Source organism: Ruditapes philippinarum, unplaced genomic scaffold (assembly GCF_026571515.1).
Source record: "Ruditapes philippinarum isolate M1 unplaced genomic scaffold, ASM2657151v2 ctg1226_1_1_1_1, whole genome shotgun sequence".
Lineage (NCBI taxonomy): Eukaryota > Metazoa > Mollusca > Bivalvia > Venerida > Veneridae > Ruditapes > Ruditapes philippinarum.
In genome coordinates this window covers 128,140-146,170 of record NW_026851932.1, presented here as the reverse complement: position 1 = coordinate 146,170, position 18,031 = coordinate 128,140, and the positions used below count along the sequence as shown (strand labels likewise).

The 18,031-nt window shown below is 31.9% G+C and overlaps 1 protein-coding gene and 1 long non-coding RNA gene across 2 annotated transcripts; both read left to right on the top strand.

Moving 5' to 3' along the window:
• Positions 1 to 214: 214 nt before the first annotated feature.
• LOC132743134 (uncharacterized) lies at positions 215 to 2,881 on the top strand. The gene is made up of 3 exons (XR_009627528.1): positions 215 to 871; positions 1,299 to 1,369; positions 1,690 to 2,881. It is a non-coding gene; the product is annotated as an uncharacterized LOC132743134 (long non-coding RNA).
• Positions 2,882 to 5,521: 2,640 nt separating this feature from the next.
• On the top strand, positions 5,522 to 16,153 carry LOC132743269 (uncharacterized). The gene is made up of 5 exons (XM_060731806.1): positions 5,522 to 5,610; positions 11,223 to 11,833; positions 14,809 to 14,898; positions 14,994 to 15,431; positions 15,891 to 16,153. The coding sequence occupies exons 2-5, from the start codon at positions 11,224 to 11,226 to the stop codon at positions 16,151 to 16,153; spliced, it is 1,401 nt and encodes a 466-aa protein (XP_060587789.1). The 5' UTR covers positions 5,522 to 5,610; position 11,223.
• Positions 16,154 to 18,031: the final 1,878 nt, after the last annotated feature.

Below are 18,031 nucleotides of genomic sequence, written 5' to 3'. Positions count from 1 at the left end.
CTAATTTAGCAAATCTTTTTTTGTACTGAAAAACAACTGTAATAATCTTAGTGTAGAACTTGAAAACATTCACCTCCAAAATGCTTAAGTTTATAAAAAGCAACATTGAAATAAGAATGCTGTTTAAATTTGAATATCAGGACAGCCACAGGACAAGATGCTTGCCATTTTAAACTCTAAGAAATCATGATTTTGTTATAAAAAATAAACAAAAACAAAACAAAAACATTGCATGAAATAATCTCATATATTATGCCCTTTTAATCTATATAGAATTGATCAGCCAATACTGCCCAATAATTGCTTTCATTTAGGTAAATAAATACTACAATATACATCCACTGAGATTTTACACTACACAGATCAGAGCTCTGATAAAACTCAACTGACCAACAGTTTCCCACCATCTTAAACTCTTTGCATGACTAATTTACTCCACTGGTCATTCCAACAGATCAGGCTGTTCCATTGAATTATTTTGGGGAGAGATAACATTATAAATTTCATATGCAGAATTTGTCTAGGACATTGCAATTTTTTTTTTGTTCAGAAATTTGTAATGATTTTTAAATTCTATATATATATCTAGTTGTTACTTGAATTTTTGTTACATTCAATGAATGGAGGTTGAGATGATGAGTAAATTAACCCTGTTTTACATAATGATTGACCTGTCCATGCAGTTATACAGTTGTGAATTTTGAATTCTAAGATATCTGGGTCAGCAAAAAGAGTGCAAAATAACAGAGGATGTATTTGATATTTTAACAATTTTGGAGATATACTTTTGTTTAAGATCTCAAAGTGTTTTAGTATTGGTATGATAAATAAGTGTGAAAACATGGGACAAGGAGATGAACAACATAATCAGGTAATCATAAACCTTTAGTTACATTAATGCTGAAACAAGTTTAATATCAAACTATCAATGGTTACGCAAACTAAAATTTGTAACAAGAGGTCAATGTTGTTTTTATATTTTCAACTTCATACATTTGTTTATTTCTGATAATTGTTTTAAATCTTTATTACATGTTTAATGACTGTAAAATATAAATTATTCAATGATTCTATATAATGATTGTGTGTATTGTATAAATTAATAGCATGTAGTAGATCTTTTTCATTTCCTGGAAATTAAACAAATTAAGTCAATTTGATTAAATAGGAATTAATGGTACAAATTCAGAAGTTTTGTACAGCTGAACTGGGTCATCATAATCATTTATTATTTTACATGTATGTGTTGTGTTTCTAATGGAACAATCTAAAATTACATTTTACACTCATATTTTCAGACTGGGAGTTAAGTGCTGACTGTGAGATGCAAGGTGTTTCAATAAAGATGTGCAGTTTTAATCCTGAAAAGGTATATTTTTAAATCTCAATACTTTACTATTCAACATCTTTCCTTGAAAAAATACATAACCAGTAATAAATAGTGTCACAAATAAAGCAGTTAATTAATTCTTATACAGAGCAATTCTTAAACACTTGTGCACTGAAATAAGATACTGCGTAAGCTTTAGTATTTTTGAATATGCATAAGCACTGTTAATATTTAATACTGTTGAAACATAAAATTTGATATTATCAAAAAATATGAAATATAACTGCATATAATTATGCAATCAAACATAATTCATTACTACATTTTTGTTTAATTAATTATTAATTTTATTATTAAAGGTGAGCACAACCACAAGAAGTTCTTGGAAACACAGGCAGTGGACTTAAAACAGACATCAATTAAAGAAATAGTAATTTAAATAATCAGAAACATTTGAAACAAATTTATGATTGAAACACTCTCAGCAAAAAAATTGCAAAAAAACAAAGTGTTGGATTCTAAGAAAACCAGTACCAAAACCTGCAGGTAGAAAAAAACTGTTTGTGTTATAGTGAATGTATGGTATTATATTCTGTATTTGGACTAAAGGATTGTTTTAAATTTTGTGAAAGAAAATTTAATGTGATACATTATTGATAATTTTATCCCAAAAAAATGTGATCATGTTAAACTCATAAAAATTCCGCCTCCATGAATTCTGTCCCAGAATTCCGCCCAGAATTTTGTTTGACAATTCCGTTCCAAAATTCCATTCCGAAATTCCGCCTCGAGATTCCGCTTCAAAATTCCGCCCCAAGATTCCGCTTCAAAATTCCGCCCCTAGATTCTGCTTCAAAATTCCGCCCCAACTCATTTGCATATTTCGTCCCAATTCCGCCCAGAATCTGTCCCGTTTCCGCCTGGAATCTGGCCGGAATCCGTGCCAAAAGCAAATGGTTTAACACTTGTATATTTGGGGGAGAATTTAAATTTCTGGGCGGAATCTGCCATTGAATTCCGCCTCATTTCCGTGCAGAAAATTTCGTACAGGTAAGAATGAACTCGACTTTTTGTCGGCGGAAAATTAGATTTTCTTTATGTCCTTGCACAATATAGGAATCCTTAATCAATTGTGTGAAAATTCAATTCTCAACTTTTACGATACGTTAACGGTACTCATGCACTGCAAATCCGAAATCCCAAGCTGTGTGATGGCAACAGCCCGGTTACTCCGTAATGCTTACGTGGCGGACTTTAAAGATGCATTATTTTAATTTTCAGAAAATATCGTATCTTCATTTTAAATTCTTTTGAACTAGTAACAAATTGCGTAAATTGTCCGTTTGTAACGTCGATTTCATGGTATCATGGTATAATCGTGACGATTATTATAAATCAACACCTAGACATAGATAACAGAGATAAGCAACTTCCTAGCTTGTTAAGATATCACGCGTGCACTTGTAGCAAGTAAAACTTATGAACCAGATATCAAAAATCAGTAAAATAATACATTTTCTGAAAGCTTAAGCATTTGTCTATGGCTGCAGGTAAACTATTTACAGTTCCCATTTAAATAAATGATACGTCAATTTTTAAAGAGAACTACTTATTAATGTTTGCTACAAAACTATTCATTTGACGAAAAAAAAATAAACTGGCTCAGTTGGTATGTTTTGCTATGATTTTCTAAGTGAAAGGCAAAGAAAGTTACAAATATTTTAACATGCAGCAATAGATAAAAGATTTAACTTTCAAATGGTGTATAATATAAAAGGATCAAGTGTACATCCATAATTAAGTTTTATTTGCTACCAAATGCCTAATTTTTCACTTTTTGATAGGGATATTTCAATAATGTACATCTCTGGTTAAGTATACACGGCGTCTGTCAAATTATAAAGTAATTTTAATTATTAGTTCCCATTTTTCACAGAACGGAGAAACTAAACATGTAAACAAATAGTTATTTAATATGCTGGGACTTGTTGACAAAATTTAATCAAAATATATTGTGTAAAAGTCCACCAACATAACGTAAATTATAATTCTACTTCATACACTACAAGTAAACAGACTCAATCAAACCGAGTCTGCAATTTTCATGTTATTTTGTTGTGATTAATGCTTCCGAGCGATCACCCCTTTTCCAGATTTTTTTGTCTTTTTCATTGAAATCTTGTCTGACTGCCATTAACCCATTACCAGATATACAAGCATTTTAACGCCTTTTCATCGCCCCTTTTTTGTTGTCTCAAATGATGAAAAAAATGCCTTATTTAGGCCCCCAACACGTTTTTGTTTGTTTGAGAAATGTTGTTTAAAAAAGCGACCCCTTTTTCGGCACCGCCTCCTATCCAAAAGATACATCAGGGGGTTGCCAGAAGGGGGTGTGCCCCCTTCTGTTTGGGGGTTGAAGGGGGATAGCAGCCCCCTCATCGCCAATTTTTTTTTGGACTTGTGAGAGGCTAAAATGACCCCAGGTCGATCATAATGTAACGTGTAACCAACGCTGAAAAGCCTTTGCCATTGAGAAGTTGCAGCACTTTGAAAATCAATATTGGTGGAAAAATCAACGCAAAATAGTGATTTTGGGCAATTTTAAGATGCCCCTCGTTGCCATGGTAACAGGAAATTTAAGGATGAGCATGTTGTTACAAAGGCAATGGTCAAGTCAACATTTGTGCCAAGTTTGATTAGCATTGAAACAGCTTTTATAGTTTTATAGCAATTTGAACTCGTAACGCGAGACTTTTCAATGAAAACAGCTATTTGTCACAAAATGCTCATGCAGTCATGGGTTAAAACACATGTTATTCGATATTGTGAACTGTCTTTATTTTCGTCTTCTACATTGCTTCGTCGGGCCCTTGTAGGTGATTTTCTCGCTGCTCTGTCTTCCTTTGGGACGTTGAGTACTTTTGTTATAGTTATAGGGTTTACTTTTATATTTATCTACATGATCAATTCGTGTTTCAAAATTTCACCATTTTGTTGTTTAAATGTTGAATTCTGCTTGAGCCGGTGCTATATGGAGCGTGGACGGTAACTTGCACATTCCAGTACAGTCCATGAACAGGTTCAAGCAAACCGAGCCTGCAATATTTTCAATTTTGTCGTTTTGGTCATTTTTAGGGAATCCGTTCTTCTCTATTATATCAAATAAGTGAACACAAGGGCGGGGTAAATATTGACTCAAGGGGCATGGTTAATACAACTTATGTTGTGGTCCACAAACTGATGTTACTTGCCAAATATCAGATTTATTCATTGGCAAACAATACTTTTTGTGAAACATGTATATTAAAAAACTAAAAAAACAACAAAACAATGCATAAGCATTTCCAAAAAGAATTCGAATTGTAGAGCTTCTTTTGTTTAAATGATAATAACATTTTTTTAAAACATTTTTGTGTGGTATATATGAATTAGTATAGCCTTTTAAATTTTTTACACAGCCAAAATGTTAAGATTTTCTTATTGTTTAGTTTTGTATCAACTTGCTTAATAAATTAAATATTAAATCTAAACTCATTCTATTTCCTCTTGTATTATAAAGACGTAAATTGTATTCAATATGCAAGCCAGGTCGTCATCCTCAGGAATGACACTTAAATATTTTAATAAGGTATAAACTTTAATAAATCGGAAACCGTATTCACTAATTCAGTACACTATAAAAATGGTTCATTTGCTTTCCGTGGTCCTTGTTTCGGCCATAGATCTAGAATTGCACATTTCTGTTACTTTTGCACAACTTCTGGGTTATTCGCAAGCGCATTCCGGCGTTACTAGATATACACGGCGTCTACAGTCAAACTTCGGTCTAATCCGATTTGAATCGATGACTAACTAGAGTATAATTTATGTATCATTTTTCACAGTTTAAAACTGTTTAATTGTCTTTAGGAAAGCTATCTCAGTAAAAGAATCAAGTAGGTCTAGTCTTCAAGTATTCAAGCGTTCATGTTAAAAGCTACAATTTGACATTTTTTCTGCAGAGATTATTTATCGAAAGTCAAACAAAGAATTATTTTAACGAGTATAAGAATATAATGGTTTACTCGTTTCAACTATTAGTTTGACACAATACAGCATTGTTTTATATAATTCAAGCGTTATTTTCGCATGAAACGGTATCTGAAAAGTACAAACATAATGAAATTATTTACAATTAAGGTTGATCGACCCAGTATCTTTAATACGTTTTGCTGTTTCAATAAACGAAAATTGGAATCTTAATTTAAATTGCAGGTTTAAAAATTGGTTTGAAATGCAAGGTACTGTTTGTTTACCATATTTAGACATTTTAAATATTTATATGGAGCGATAATATATTTTTTTTTTAAATTTGAAGCCGTCTAGTCTAAAACGTATTTGTATTCGGGCCATCAGTTTTGGTTTGATTTTCAACAAAAACTCAACAAAAAGAAAATCTCAACTTTTCAGTTTTTGAAAATATAAAATTCTTTTTTAACTCAGATATAGTAAATAATACTTATAGTAGAGGATTTGTTTTGTACTGTACATTGTATTATTTTAAACAAATTGCTCCTCGCCAATCATAATGCCATTTTAAATTGAAAATGCTTTATCATTGAATACTCGACCAAAACTTTGCTAAAAAGTTTTATTAAAACTTAGTTTTCGGAAAATATATACCAAATCATTTTTATAATAGATACCGATTAACGCGATGTAGCTTTTATGAATTGCAATTAAAAGAACGACACTATTTTGTTACAAATATATGATGAAATATTGGACTAGATTTAATTGACAAAAAGATTTGTATGTGGCGCCGTTATATGTCGCAACGCCGCTAAATGTCGCACGTGCCGCTAAATGTCGCACCATTGACGCTAAATGTCGCAACCGCCGCTAAATGTCGCAAAACCATTTGACGTTAAATGTCGCAATGTTAACGTTAATTGTCGCACGAATTTCCCTTACCGTTAAATGTCGCAACACTACCGTTAAATGTCGCAAGATGTAATTTTATGTTGAACTCAAGTTTTATTGTTGTATCATATTAATTAAATCTGCCTTCTCAATTTGAAAGCGAGTGAATTTATTATGTATGGAACTGCGCTACAATGTAGGCGGCGATTATACTCATCTTGTAAATAAATGTTTATTGTTTTGCGTTCGATTTTAGCTGATCTTATGTAAGTACATATTGATAATTATACAATTGTCTACTATTTGTAGGAAACTGCAAAATTGGCATTGTTCGGTAAATAGTGTAGTACAATTGTGTCTGTAAAATGGCAGAAGAGACAGGCTGCCTGAGGTGGCAGTCTGATGGCCTAGTTGACTGAGGGGGCAAATTGTCTCGCTGGCAGTTGGATTTATTTAAGTACTGTCTATACTTATGGCTTCATAATTTCCACACTTACTTATTTAGAAAAAGTTCATGATATTGCCATCCATTTTCTCAAGTTATATTCCTTTTTTTCTCTTTGAAAATAGGACCTTGTATGGTTAACCAATTCCGGTAAGTTTGATTTATCTTAAACATTTATTTAATGATATCCTCCATATCTGGTAGGTGGATACCATTAATGGCCGTGTATTTTTTATGGAGTAAGAGATCTCTAGTGTCAAGGTCACTGGTGTGATTTTTTATAACATTTTTGCTCATTAAGCCTTTATTGTTAAGATTATATATTTCATGTTTAATACAAACATGCCAAGGGAGGTCCTCTTCCTTTGGGTTTAGTTGGGGGTCCTGTGAGTAAAGGCCAACGTCACCAATGCCAAAAATAGATTTTAACATTTTTACAGGTGTTTTAATATTATTCTTTTGAAAGATGTCTTTTATATTTGGTAGGAACATGGAATTGAGTCATTCTCCTTTGGATGGAGTTATGGTTCAGTTGGGTCAAGGTCACCAGTTCTGAAATAGATTTCTACTCTTTTACAGCCTTTATTTATTGACAAATGTATTTCATATTTGGAAGGTAAATAACTTGCATGGTATTCTTCCTTTTGATTGAGGAAGGGATCAATGGGTCATGGTCACAAATGCTAAAATATATTTTAATTTGCAGGATGAAGTTCACACAAACAGTTTATGCTTTTATCAAATTTGCTAGTCATATGCGTGATTTTATTTCCATTTTAACGCCAGAAAGGCAATGGTCATTCATATTATTGTTGCAATAAATTAAAAAGATGTTTTCTTTACACATCTGTTCCATTTTTTTGTTTTGAAAAATATAGTTCTTAAAATTATCTTAAAATAGATACACTATTGTGCGTTTATTTGTATTTATGGTCATTTGAACTTCACTATGACGTACTCGACATGCGCATATAAGGACAAACAAAAAAGTGGTTACAGATATCTAACCAATATCGTCGTTACATATGTAAAATTCATGTCTTGTGTTTTTCGAAAAATGTCAGATTTAATTTCATTAAAATATTTATAATGAAGCGTAACAGATTAAGCAATGACATAAAAAGCCTAAATTATCTGGCCAAAACGGCTAGCTGTCTTCAGCCAAACAGCAAGGCCAATATGAGCTTAATCAATTATTTGTATTCTTATTATATGATATTTACTGAGAATCTTTCATAGTATAAAGCGACTTGGCGAGTAAAATATCACTTGCCACAATGTCAAAGCGTAAATAGTGTTTGACAAATAGTAAAATGTACTAAATCTTGTGTACTTATTTTAACTTTGACATCTGCTTAATGTGTGTGAATTTGCGTTTATTTATACTCGCCACTGGTTGCCCATATGGGCGAGTCCTCCAGAAGAGTACAAGTCATTTTGAGGATAGTGCAATTACAGATATAGAAAGATGCCCCGATTCCAGAAGCTTCCCCTTCTTTAACGTGCCAAGTTATTTTAGCACCCATACACGGGACCTCGATTTAAAGTATCATCCGAAAGACTGATCAGTAATTTTAGTTGGCCAGCCCGGGAATAGAACCAACAAGGTCGAGGTTACAAGTCTCGCGCTCTATGCGGGCTGGCTGCTTACAAAAATTCCGGTGCATATAATCGTAAAATTCGCTCATATCTAGCACCCGACTGCGGATCGAATACTACATGATCAAGGAGTACTACATGATTTTTTTCTTCGATTTTCGTATTGACCGTGCATTTCATACTATGTTTTTCACGTATTTGCCGTTTCAGTTAAAATAAAAAAATTGCCTTGATATTCAATCAATATTGCACGTTTGAAGTGAATATTTGTGATGTTTTTTTTTTTGGAAAAATAAAAGGGGAGAAATTTTAGAAAAATACCTTTCTGGGTCATCTGTCATTTACAAATGCATTAGTAATTTTTTGATCATAGTGAACAACTAAACCACGTTTAAAGTAAATTCGGTAGTTTCTGAGAAAATAAATGAAATGACTTAAACCAAATTCTGAGAGCGACAATACCATAATACCTTTAATCTGTTGTCGATCAGGGTTATAAACGAAAATGTTAAACAAAAGAAAAATACTTATCTATTGAGAATTTTGTATCAATTATCCTTTCTAGCCTGAAGATTACATTATATAGTAGCTCAAAACCTCGATATTTAGGTTCATTAAAGAAACCAAGTAAGACAAAGATAATTTTTGTGTAATTGCAATTGCAATTAAAATAACTATGAGAATGTTAAAAAGTAATATAATTCTTCTTTAAAAATGATTTTAACATGAAATTACATCTTGCGACATTTAACGGTAGTGTTGCGACATTTAACGGTAAGGGAAATTCGTGCGACATTTAACGTTAACATTGCGACATTTAACGGCAAATGATTTTGCGACATTTAGCGGTGGTTGCGACATTTAGCGGCAATGGTGCGACATTTAGCGGCAAGTGCGACATTTAGCGGCGTTGCGACATATAACGGCGCCACATTTGTACATTTTGGGTTTAATTTGAGCTGAAATTGGACAAATAAGGTTAAATTTACAAGACATCTAGGTACGTGAGATAAAAATCCATTGCATGCTTAAGAACCCCTATGAAATATAAACCGGTAGGTTATTATTATGTAATTCGTCCTTTTCAAACGAGCATTCCATCGTCGTCGACAAAAACATTGGTAACATGTTTGACGCTGCTACAATGAAAGTGAAAATAAGCTCAATTCTTCCAGAAACCAGGTTCCTTTTGTTAACTTTCGGCAACTTTTCTTCTAGTTAGACAAAATCAAATCATAGTTCATATAGTAGAATTCATCGTGGTTGCATTGAATATATGTTACAGAAAATAAATATCTGTTTCATACATATGCATCTTAATTAAATTACTATTTGTCACTTTATTTTTACTACAAAAATTGATTGTCCATACAGAAATATAAAAATACACAAAAATATTGCTTTAAACAATTTTACGGAATTTCTCACATTGAAGGTTTCATGATGACCGTCGTATGAACACATCTGCGGATGTTTCTAAATTCAAAATTTCGCCATTTTCGTGTTAAATGTTGAATTCTGCTTAAGCCGGTGCTAGAGGGCGTGGACGGTAACTTGCATCATCCAGTGCACCTATAGACCTTTTTACGACGCGGTCCGTTGCTATGAAAAAATGACAGGAAGTAGTATTTTTCTCGCATGCGCAATTTGCGTAGGGCAAAAAAAACCTACATACATGTAGAAATGAAGTAGAAATTCATAGACAATTCCGAGTTTGTGTAAGGTAAAAATTAGAAAATCATATAAAATAGCTTTTTTTACAGAAACACAAAAGATGCCTTCATAGCTTTGTGGCCAAGATTGCCCCAAAAAGGCACGGAAAAGACGATTGTTTAAGAATTCCCCCTTGCGATCGAGATTATTGTTGTACAAATAGGTGGAAATATATATATTAGCATTAGCAAATAAAGAAGTCAATTTAATTGTTGTTGAAAACGTTCATATTAAAAAAATATTTTTATTACATATAGTATATAACATTTTTATATAAATTTTATTAACATTTAAAATCGAGGTTAAATATCATTCTGAAAAAAAGTCGGAACACGTGATATAATGCATTTTTAGTTTTCAGTGTAGCTAATTTTATCCTTTATCCAACTTGACCGAGATGCCAAACAGGAATTTTTTAAGTCACATAATATATTTAAATAATTTTTCAAACTCTTGTGAAGTTAAGATGGGTGGTGGAATAACACACATTTTGTCCGGTTCCTTGTAACACATGGAAATGCACGTCACGTACACTATTTGTCTTCACAAAATCAATAAACATTGATGAGATTGGTATAAATAAAAATTACTTAAATTACGATTAACCCTTTTCATAATTTTAAGTAATTAACTATGTCATGGGATTGAATGATATTGTTAAGTAGCTGGCAAAATTAATAACAACCGGTCAATCTGTTTGACACTTACCGCCTTGCCAATCCACTTTCAAAGGAATACCAATTGTGTAATATTATGTAATACATTGGTAATAAAATGTGATCTTTAACACCCTGCTGTTTTTATTTAGATTACTGATGAAAATAGTATTAATGATATTTAAACAGATAACAATTTGACGAGAAATGTATTCTGTTATAGATATCATTTACGTTTTAAGTATATCCAAAAATATTATTTTCTGGGTGACATAACTTGAAATCACGCCTTTTAAAGACTTTAAGTGCGCTAAATGTATGCTATCGTTATTGCGATTTTGCCCTACGCAGAATGCGCATGCGCGAAATGCAACATACGTTGCTACTGTAAAAAGGTTTATACGTGTACATATGATTGAGAAGCTTAGTGAACATATCTTTTCGACTTTATGATATAATACAAAAACATATTAATCTTTTTTAATTGATTATGTACATTCTGCATTATTGGCACACAGATACACTAATAGAATTTATGATTTAAATGGAATAACATTGTACAATTTGAAACTTGCAGAATGGCAACTTTAGATCAAGAGAGGTATTTGAGAAATTTACTGTTGCTTGGGGAAGGAGGTATGTTTGTGTTGAGATGCCTTGTAGATCAAGAAGTAATTAGGTCAGGACAAACCCTTGAAGAGCTGCTTTTGAGAAACCAACTCAGATTCAAAAACATCTTAGAAGAACAACGGCAAGTCCTGTATCCATCGCCTGGTACAGCAAATGCAGATGTAAACACTTGGGATGTGTCTCTTATTTTGCTTGTCGTGAAGAAATTGTTTTATCAAGTACTGCCTCATGCAATTGTATCAGATATCGACGCATTAAAGGGTTTTAGAAATTCTATCCAAGCACATCCTTGTAATTTGTCAATGGACGAAACAGAATTTAGTGAAAATCAACAACGTATACAAAACCTTTTGCGAAATATTGCTGGATATGTCAATGAATCTGTTGAAGGCCTAATAAGAAAATCGGAAAAAGGCAGTATTGACATTACATCAGCAATTCAACGAATACATGAGACACAAGCCTTTAGTACTAGTTTAAAACATTCAATAGAAAAACAGTTTGAACACGTTAAGGCAAAACTGTCTTCTTTAGAAAAGTGTGTGACAACTATCAAAGGTAAGTAAGAATATTTTCAGACAAACGTGTTTTTAAGAGACAACAGTTACATCACAATTTTTAAGGTAACCATAAATCTTATTAAAAGTTTTATTTACAAGCTGTCCATAGAATTTTTCTATACGGCTAATTTAAGTAAAGCTATAAATGAGATTAATTGTTTTGGTCACCATTTACAATGTAAGAATTCTTTTTTAAGAATAAATAGAGTTTATCAAAACTGCTCTAATATGATAACTAATGATATCAAAATATAAATTTTTCCAAAAAAAAAATTAAAAAAAAAAAAAAAAAATGAAAAAAAAAATAAAAAAATAGTCATACCTAGAAAATAGAGAAAACAGGAACCCCTAAAGAAAGTCCAAAACGGCAAAATTGAAAATGTTGCAGGCTCGGTTAGATTGAGCCTGTTCATGGACGGCATTGTCAAGTGCAAACTACCGTCCACGGCCCTCTAACACAGACTTAAGCAAAATTCAATATTCAAACATGAAAATGGTGAAAATTTGAATTTCGAAACATCCGCAGATGTGTTCATACGGCGGCTATCATTGAACCTTCAATCTCACACTAAGTGCCATTCCATGAAAAACGGCGTACGGTCCCCAAGTAATAGAAAGCGCGTGCCCTTCACGGGATAACAACGGGCGGAACTAAACAAAATAGAATTTTGAAAGGGTACCAGAGCTAGAATTTTGAAAGGGTACCAGAGCTTAGAACTCGAGTGTTAAAAATGTCCTCGTCAGGAGTGGGATTAATTTAACTTTACATAGTTCATAATAATCTACTACCAGGCTTTTCAGATACTTCGATACATAGAACTTTCAAGCATAATTAAGGTTATTTTTCCAATAGTAAATATTGAAATATTGAAGGGAAATTAAATTTACGAACTTCACACAATATCATTTTCGTCGAGGTCTGACAGCTTAGGAAGTTTAGATACTGTTAAAAAGTTAAATTTTTGTTATTCTTATGGTTCTTAAATAGTTTCCTCAAACCTTGTCCAATGTGCGTCATGCGTAACAATAGATATTAACTGATATTTGATCACCTCACAATTTGATATGTTGTCACTCATATTCATCGGGAAGTTTAATTATGTAAGAAATGGTAGTTTTGTTGTATAAGCAGGCATCCCTGTGCCGTATCTAAATAATATTATTAAAATCGAAAAGGAAAAGTGTTTGACACATCCAGGCATAAAATATTAATAATAATAAATGTTCAAAATAAAGAACAATTAAACTATAAAACAATCAACATTAAATATAACATTCGCAACTGATAAAATAAGCATATCTATCTTATTCATTGTCCGAGTCACTGTACTCGTGCGGATTTCATCTTTGCAGAAATGTATTGAAATCTAGACACTTTTACTCGATATTTCTAATTTATAGAAGATAATGCTTTGTATGGGAAACTGCATTTGCTATTACTGGAATGTGCCAATAACGCAGGAATTGTGCAATTGTCAAGCTGAAACGAGCAGCAAATCACCCCATATTTTACTGTACATCAAAATGAAGAACTAATTTAGCGCCTACAATTGCTGAGACATATATTGTAAACCTTATTAAAAATATTTCCATGAAAGTGTTTGGTTTTGTAGATCTTTTATGAAAATACCGACCTGACTGAATGCTTCCTTAAATTGAATGCGACTTTTGTGTTTCTTCGATATCTTCAAATACAAAAGTATTATCTAACATTAACTATCATTTTTTGGTAATATCTGAGACATTTGCCAATCAACTCGTGTGGTATTACACTTAATTAAATTAGCAGATAAAGATGTGACAGAGACCATTTTACGATGTTACGAAGAGTTCGTGAATGATGCAAAAAAGGAACTCTGGTTACCTCATAAAAAGTACCTAAATTTTTCATCTGCTTCCCTCTGTTATTAAATGATAGTTTGGCAAATGTAAAAGAGATATTTTATAGAAAGAACATAAATTTTGAAATGCGTATATATACATGTACTTATTTTTATCGACAAAACACAAAAGTCGCAGTTATCATTCTCACGAATGATCTCAAAATGTAAAGAAATTAATGGAAATATTTGCAAAGCGGGTTCAAGTATACTGTAATAACATCCGTATGCGTTTATTCATATCTTTTAATTTAATTAAAGGTTAAATGTGTTGGTCGGTTTACTTACTCTGTTACGCGTATTTGTTTTAGCCATACCTTTGCACATATTCGCAGTACGTTTTTGTTAATTGCACATTCTTGCATTATTAGATACATGTATACACTGTGGGTTAAGCTATTATGGTCCTTTCTGAAAAGAAAAGCAAGTTTTTTAATGGCACTATGTGTTCATATTGTGTGTGGAGTTTAACACGTACAATATCTCTGTGTGTACTCAAAAAGCTTTTTATTTAACATTAAAAAGGAATGGTATGGCAATGATCAGTATTGAGCATTATATATCTTTATCTTTTCAAAAATAAAAAAAATAAAAAGACAAATATCAAGAAATTGATTTAAAATGCGTTTTTTTCCTGTAGATTGCTTTGCTTAGACACAGTCATATTTTTTTTAAAGTGGTAACTCAGCAAGTAAAAGTTTTTGATAAGTAATCCATAAAATTTGTATATTTTCATCAACATAAAAATGTAGAAACAACTTAAATGCATATCCTTGATAAAACATAAGCCGAAATGAATACTTTGAATTCCTTATATTCCTTATATCTTCAAAATTACGTAAGCATTCCAAAAACAATAACATTTGACAAAGTAAACATACGTGCGGACACACGCAGATATATCTTTCCACGCAGGCCACATACACACGTACGCACGTGTTACTTAATTATTGAAAATTTTATACAGTTTAATCCATTCAATCATGATCCATGATTTTTGTTCTATTTTCAGTTTTCAATAATTTAGTGTTTTACAAAAATGTTGTGTTTAATGCTTGGAAAAAAGGTGAAACTCTTAAATCTATTTTGACAGAAGGCCAAGATGAGACTTCCCAGAGAATGTCAAAATTGGAAGGCAAGATCGACAAGATCGTTTGGAAAATAAAACACGATTTTACAAAAGGTATTTTTTTATTTTATTGTTAGTGATACAAGATCTCATTGTTCCATTTATTTGAAAAAATAAAAATGTTCTTGTTTGTAAATATGTATTTTTAGACCTAGATACAATTGTACAAGTAAAATGTGGAAACGAAGAGAAACAAAAGAAAGCCATCGACTTACTATTTGAATTCGTCAAGATAATTCAAGATCATCAAAAGTTTGACAACGACGAAATCAGAAAAATGATAGAACAAAGGGTTGTTTATTACGGAGAACTTACGGTTAAGTTGTTTGATGATTTGATTGATTGGTTCAGTGATATAAACCAACACTCTGACGGAATTGGCGAAGCTCGTGTCGGGAGTATCCTTATACCAATTTTCTGTTCCTCGGTGACACGCATTCTCGCCTTGTTGAAGTATATGATCAGTAGTCATTGCAAGCAACGTTTATCAAGCATTTCGTCTACTGTCAGTACATTACTTGGCTTTCCGTGTTCATTGTCTTGGAAAGTTGAGCCTACGAGTCTTCAGAGTGCTATTTCCTCCTATTGTAAGTATTCTACCTACATATTTTTAAAAGGAAAGAACACATAAGTAAATAGCTGCTTCTTAATATCCCATTCAACGTATGCATGTAAACAATACACCACAAATAAAATATACCATGGAAATATTGTATATGTTATAAGGATTGGATTTATGATTGAAAGCCTATATCATTAGCAAAAAGTGCATTTCTAAACACAGCAACCTTTTATCTTCAACTAATCAAAATATATTTAAATAATCTTTACGTTAAAGTTGGAACCCATTGCTTTTAGGACTCAATATTTACAAACAGTACATCTATCTTGCGTCGAACGATTTCTTACCTGTAAATAATGTCCAACTATTACTTGACTTTGTTATATTCTAAAATTTGCATATACAGTAAGACTTCGATACTGTAAAATATTCTTTGTTCTTTTATTCTAAATTCAATTTGTTTTTTTTGCCTTCTTTATTCAAGTGTATAGCATTGGAACAGAGTGCAGCAAAAAGGAGATTAAGAAGTTAGTGCTACCCGTAAAAGTCTCTGATATGGAAGGACTAACAAATGTTTGGAAACTTTTCGGGGGAGAAGAGAGAAACAATCATATAGAAAAGGTATCCAACACTCTGTCAAAAATATTTGGAGAAAACATTCGCCTCCAAACATATGTGGACAAAGATCAATTTCTGGAAAAAGTTGTGAAGGAAACAGGTAACATTAACAAACTTAACGGCGGTTAATTCTAATTTATAAAAAATAGTAAATTGAAATGATAAAAAACAAAAACACCAAAAGAAATGAATAAAATAAATAAACAACAGCATAAGATTTATATTTTGTGTATGACTATTATAGTAAATTGAACAAGACTATTTGGAAGTGTGATTTTACTACAAATGAAAAAAAATGTATCTATATAGTTATTAACAATTGTAAATATTAGTTTCATTATATATCCGTAGCTTCGACATCGTATTTTTAACTAAATTTCTACACTACTTATGTTTGTGTGTGTACTTTTTACATTAAATGATGATTAGCACAATACAATGATGAAAAATTATCAGATTAGAAAGCATTAATGCATTTTCCTTACAAAAGATTTATCTCTGAAAATATAACAGGTTTTTAAATAAAAGACAATATGTACGCAGAGGACATACTTAGGTTTTAACCCTTTACCTCATATTTACGCGAAACAACGCACTTTCGACCCCCCCTTTTTTAGGCCTCAAAAAGTGAAAAAAATGTTCTGTTTAGGCCCCAAACACATGTGTATCGTTTGAGAAATGTTGATAAAAAAGTGATCACTTTTTCGGCGGCGCCCTCCATCAAGAAGGTATATCAGGGGATTGCCACGAGGGGGATGTATCCCCTTCTGTTTCGGGGATTTGAAGGGGGGCCCCCTCATCGCCAAGAAAATTTTGGACATATGACGGGTTAAAAATGGCCTCAGGTTGATCGTAAGGTAGCGTGTAACCAACGCTGAAAAGCCTTTTACTCTATCTCAATCCATTAAGAAGTTGCAACACTTTAAAATCAGTTTTGATGAAAAAAAGCAAAGTAGTGATTTTTGGCAATTTTGAGACGTCCCCTCGTTGCCATGGTAACAGGAAATTAAAGATTGATCATACTGTTACAGAGGCTAGGGTCCAGTCACCAAATGTGCTAAGTTTCATTAGAACTGAAGCATTAATTTTTCATAGTTTCATAGCAGTTTGAACTTGTAACAGGAGGCTTCTTAATGAAAACGGCCATTTTTTTACAATATGCTCATGCGGTTAAGGGTTAATTACTATATATATTGACAATATATTGGTGAAAGGTGAGAAACTAGTTTCAAAATCATTTGTGAGAGACAAATGACAATAACACCGAATGCTCGTTATCCATAGTTACTAAAGCAGTGTATACTTTTCTTTTTCTAGTCATATAATAGTGTGCTTAATGTACCAAAAAGTAATACAATGAACGCAAAACTTATCAGTTTATAACAATAACAAAGCTATTTAAATGTTACCATGTTTAGCGATTGCGGCGGTTTATATCACGAAACGTGATATAAATGGTTCGACTTTATTGAGAAATTATATATAAACTTTTAAATTTTTAACCGCATGAATAAAACTTGTTTTTCAATGGTATTTATTCACCATTTTTTATGCTTTTCAGAAAACGTTAAGGTCAGTATGAATATTTGATGCGTTTTTAAATTGATTATTAGGAAGATAGTACATTTAGGTGACTTAGATACATAGCGGTTACTGTCGATGACTGTTGTTAAGGACTATGACTTAAAACATTTACTAACCACCCACAGGTTAGGACCAATTAATAGGGACTCATATTTCTTTCATATCATAAAAGAATCGTTGTTTTTTTTTCTCTAAGGTGTACAATATATATATATTAAATATATATATATATATATTATTATATATATATAAAAAACAGAATAAAAATAAAAATTAATAGACAAATGAAATAGTTATAGGGATAAATGGTTTTTAGGTTTGGGGTTCACACATTTCCTAAATTTCAGCCATTTTTCGGTATTTGAATGGATCCATATTAAAAAAAAACAGGTGTGTTGTGTAGTTGAATTTCGTTTCATAACT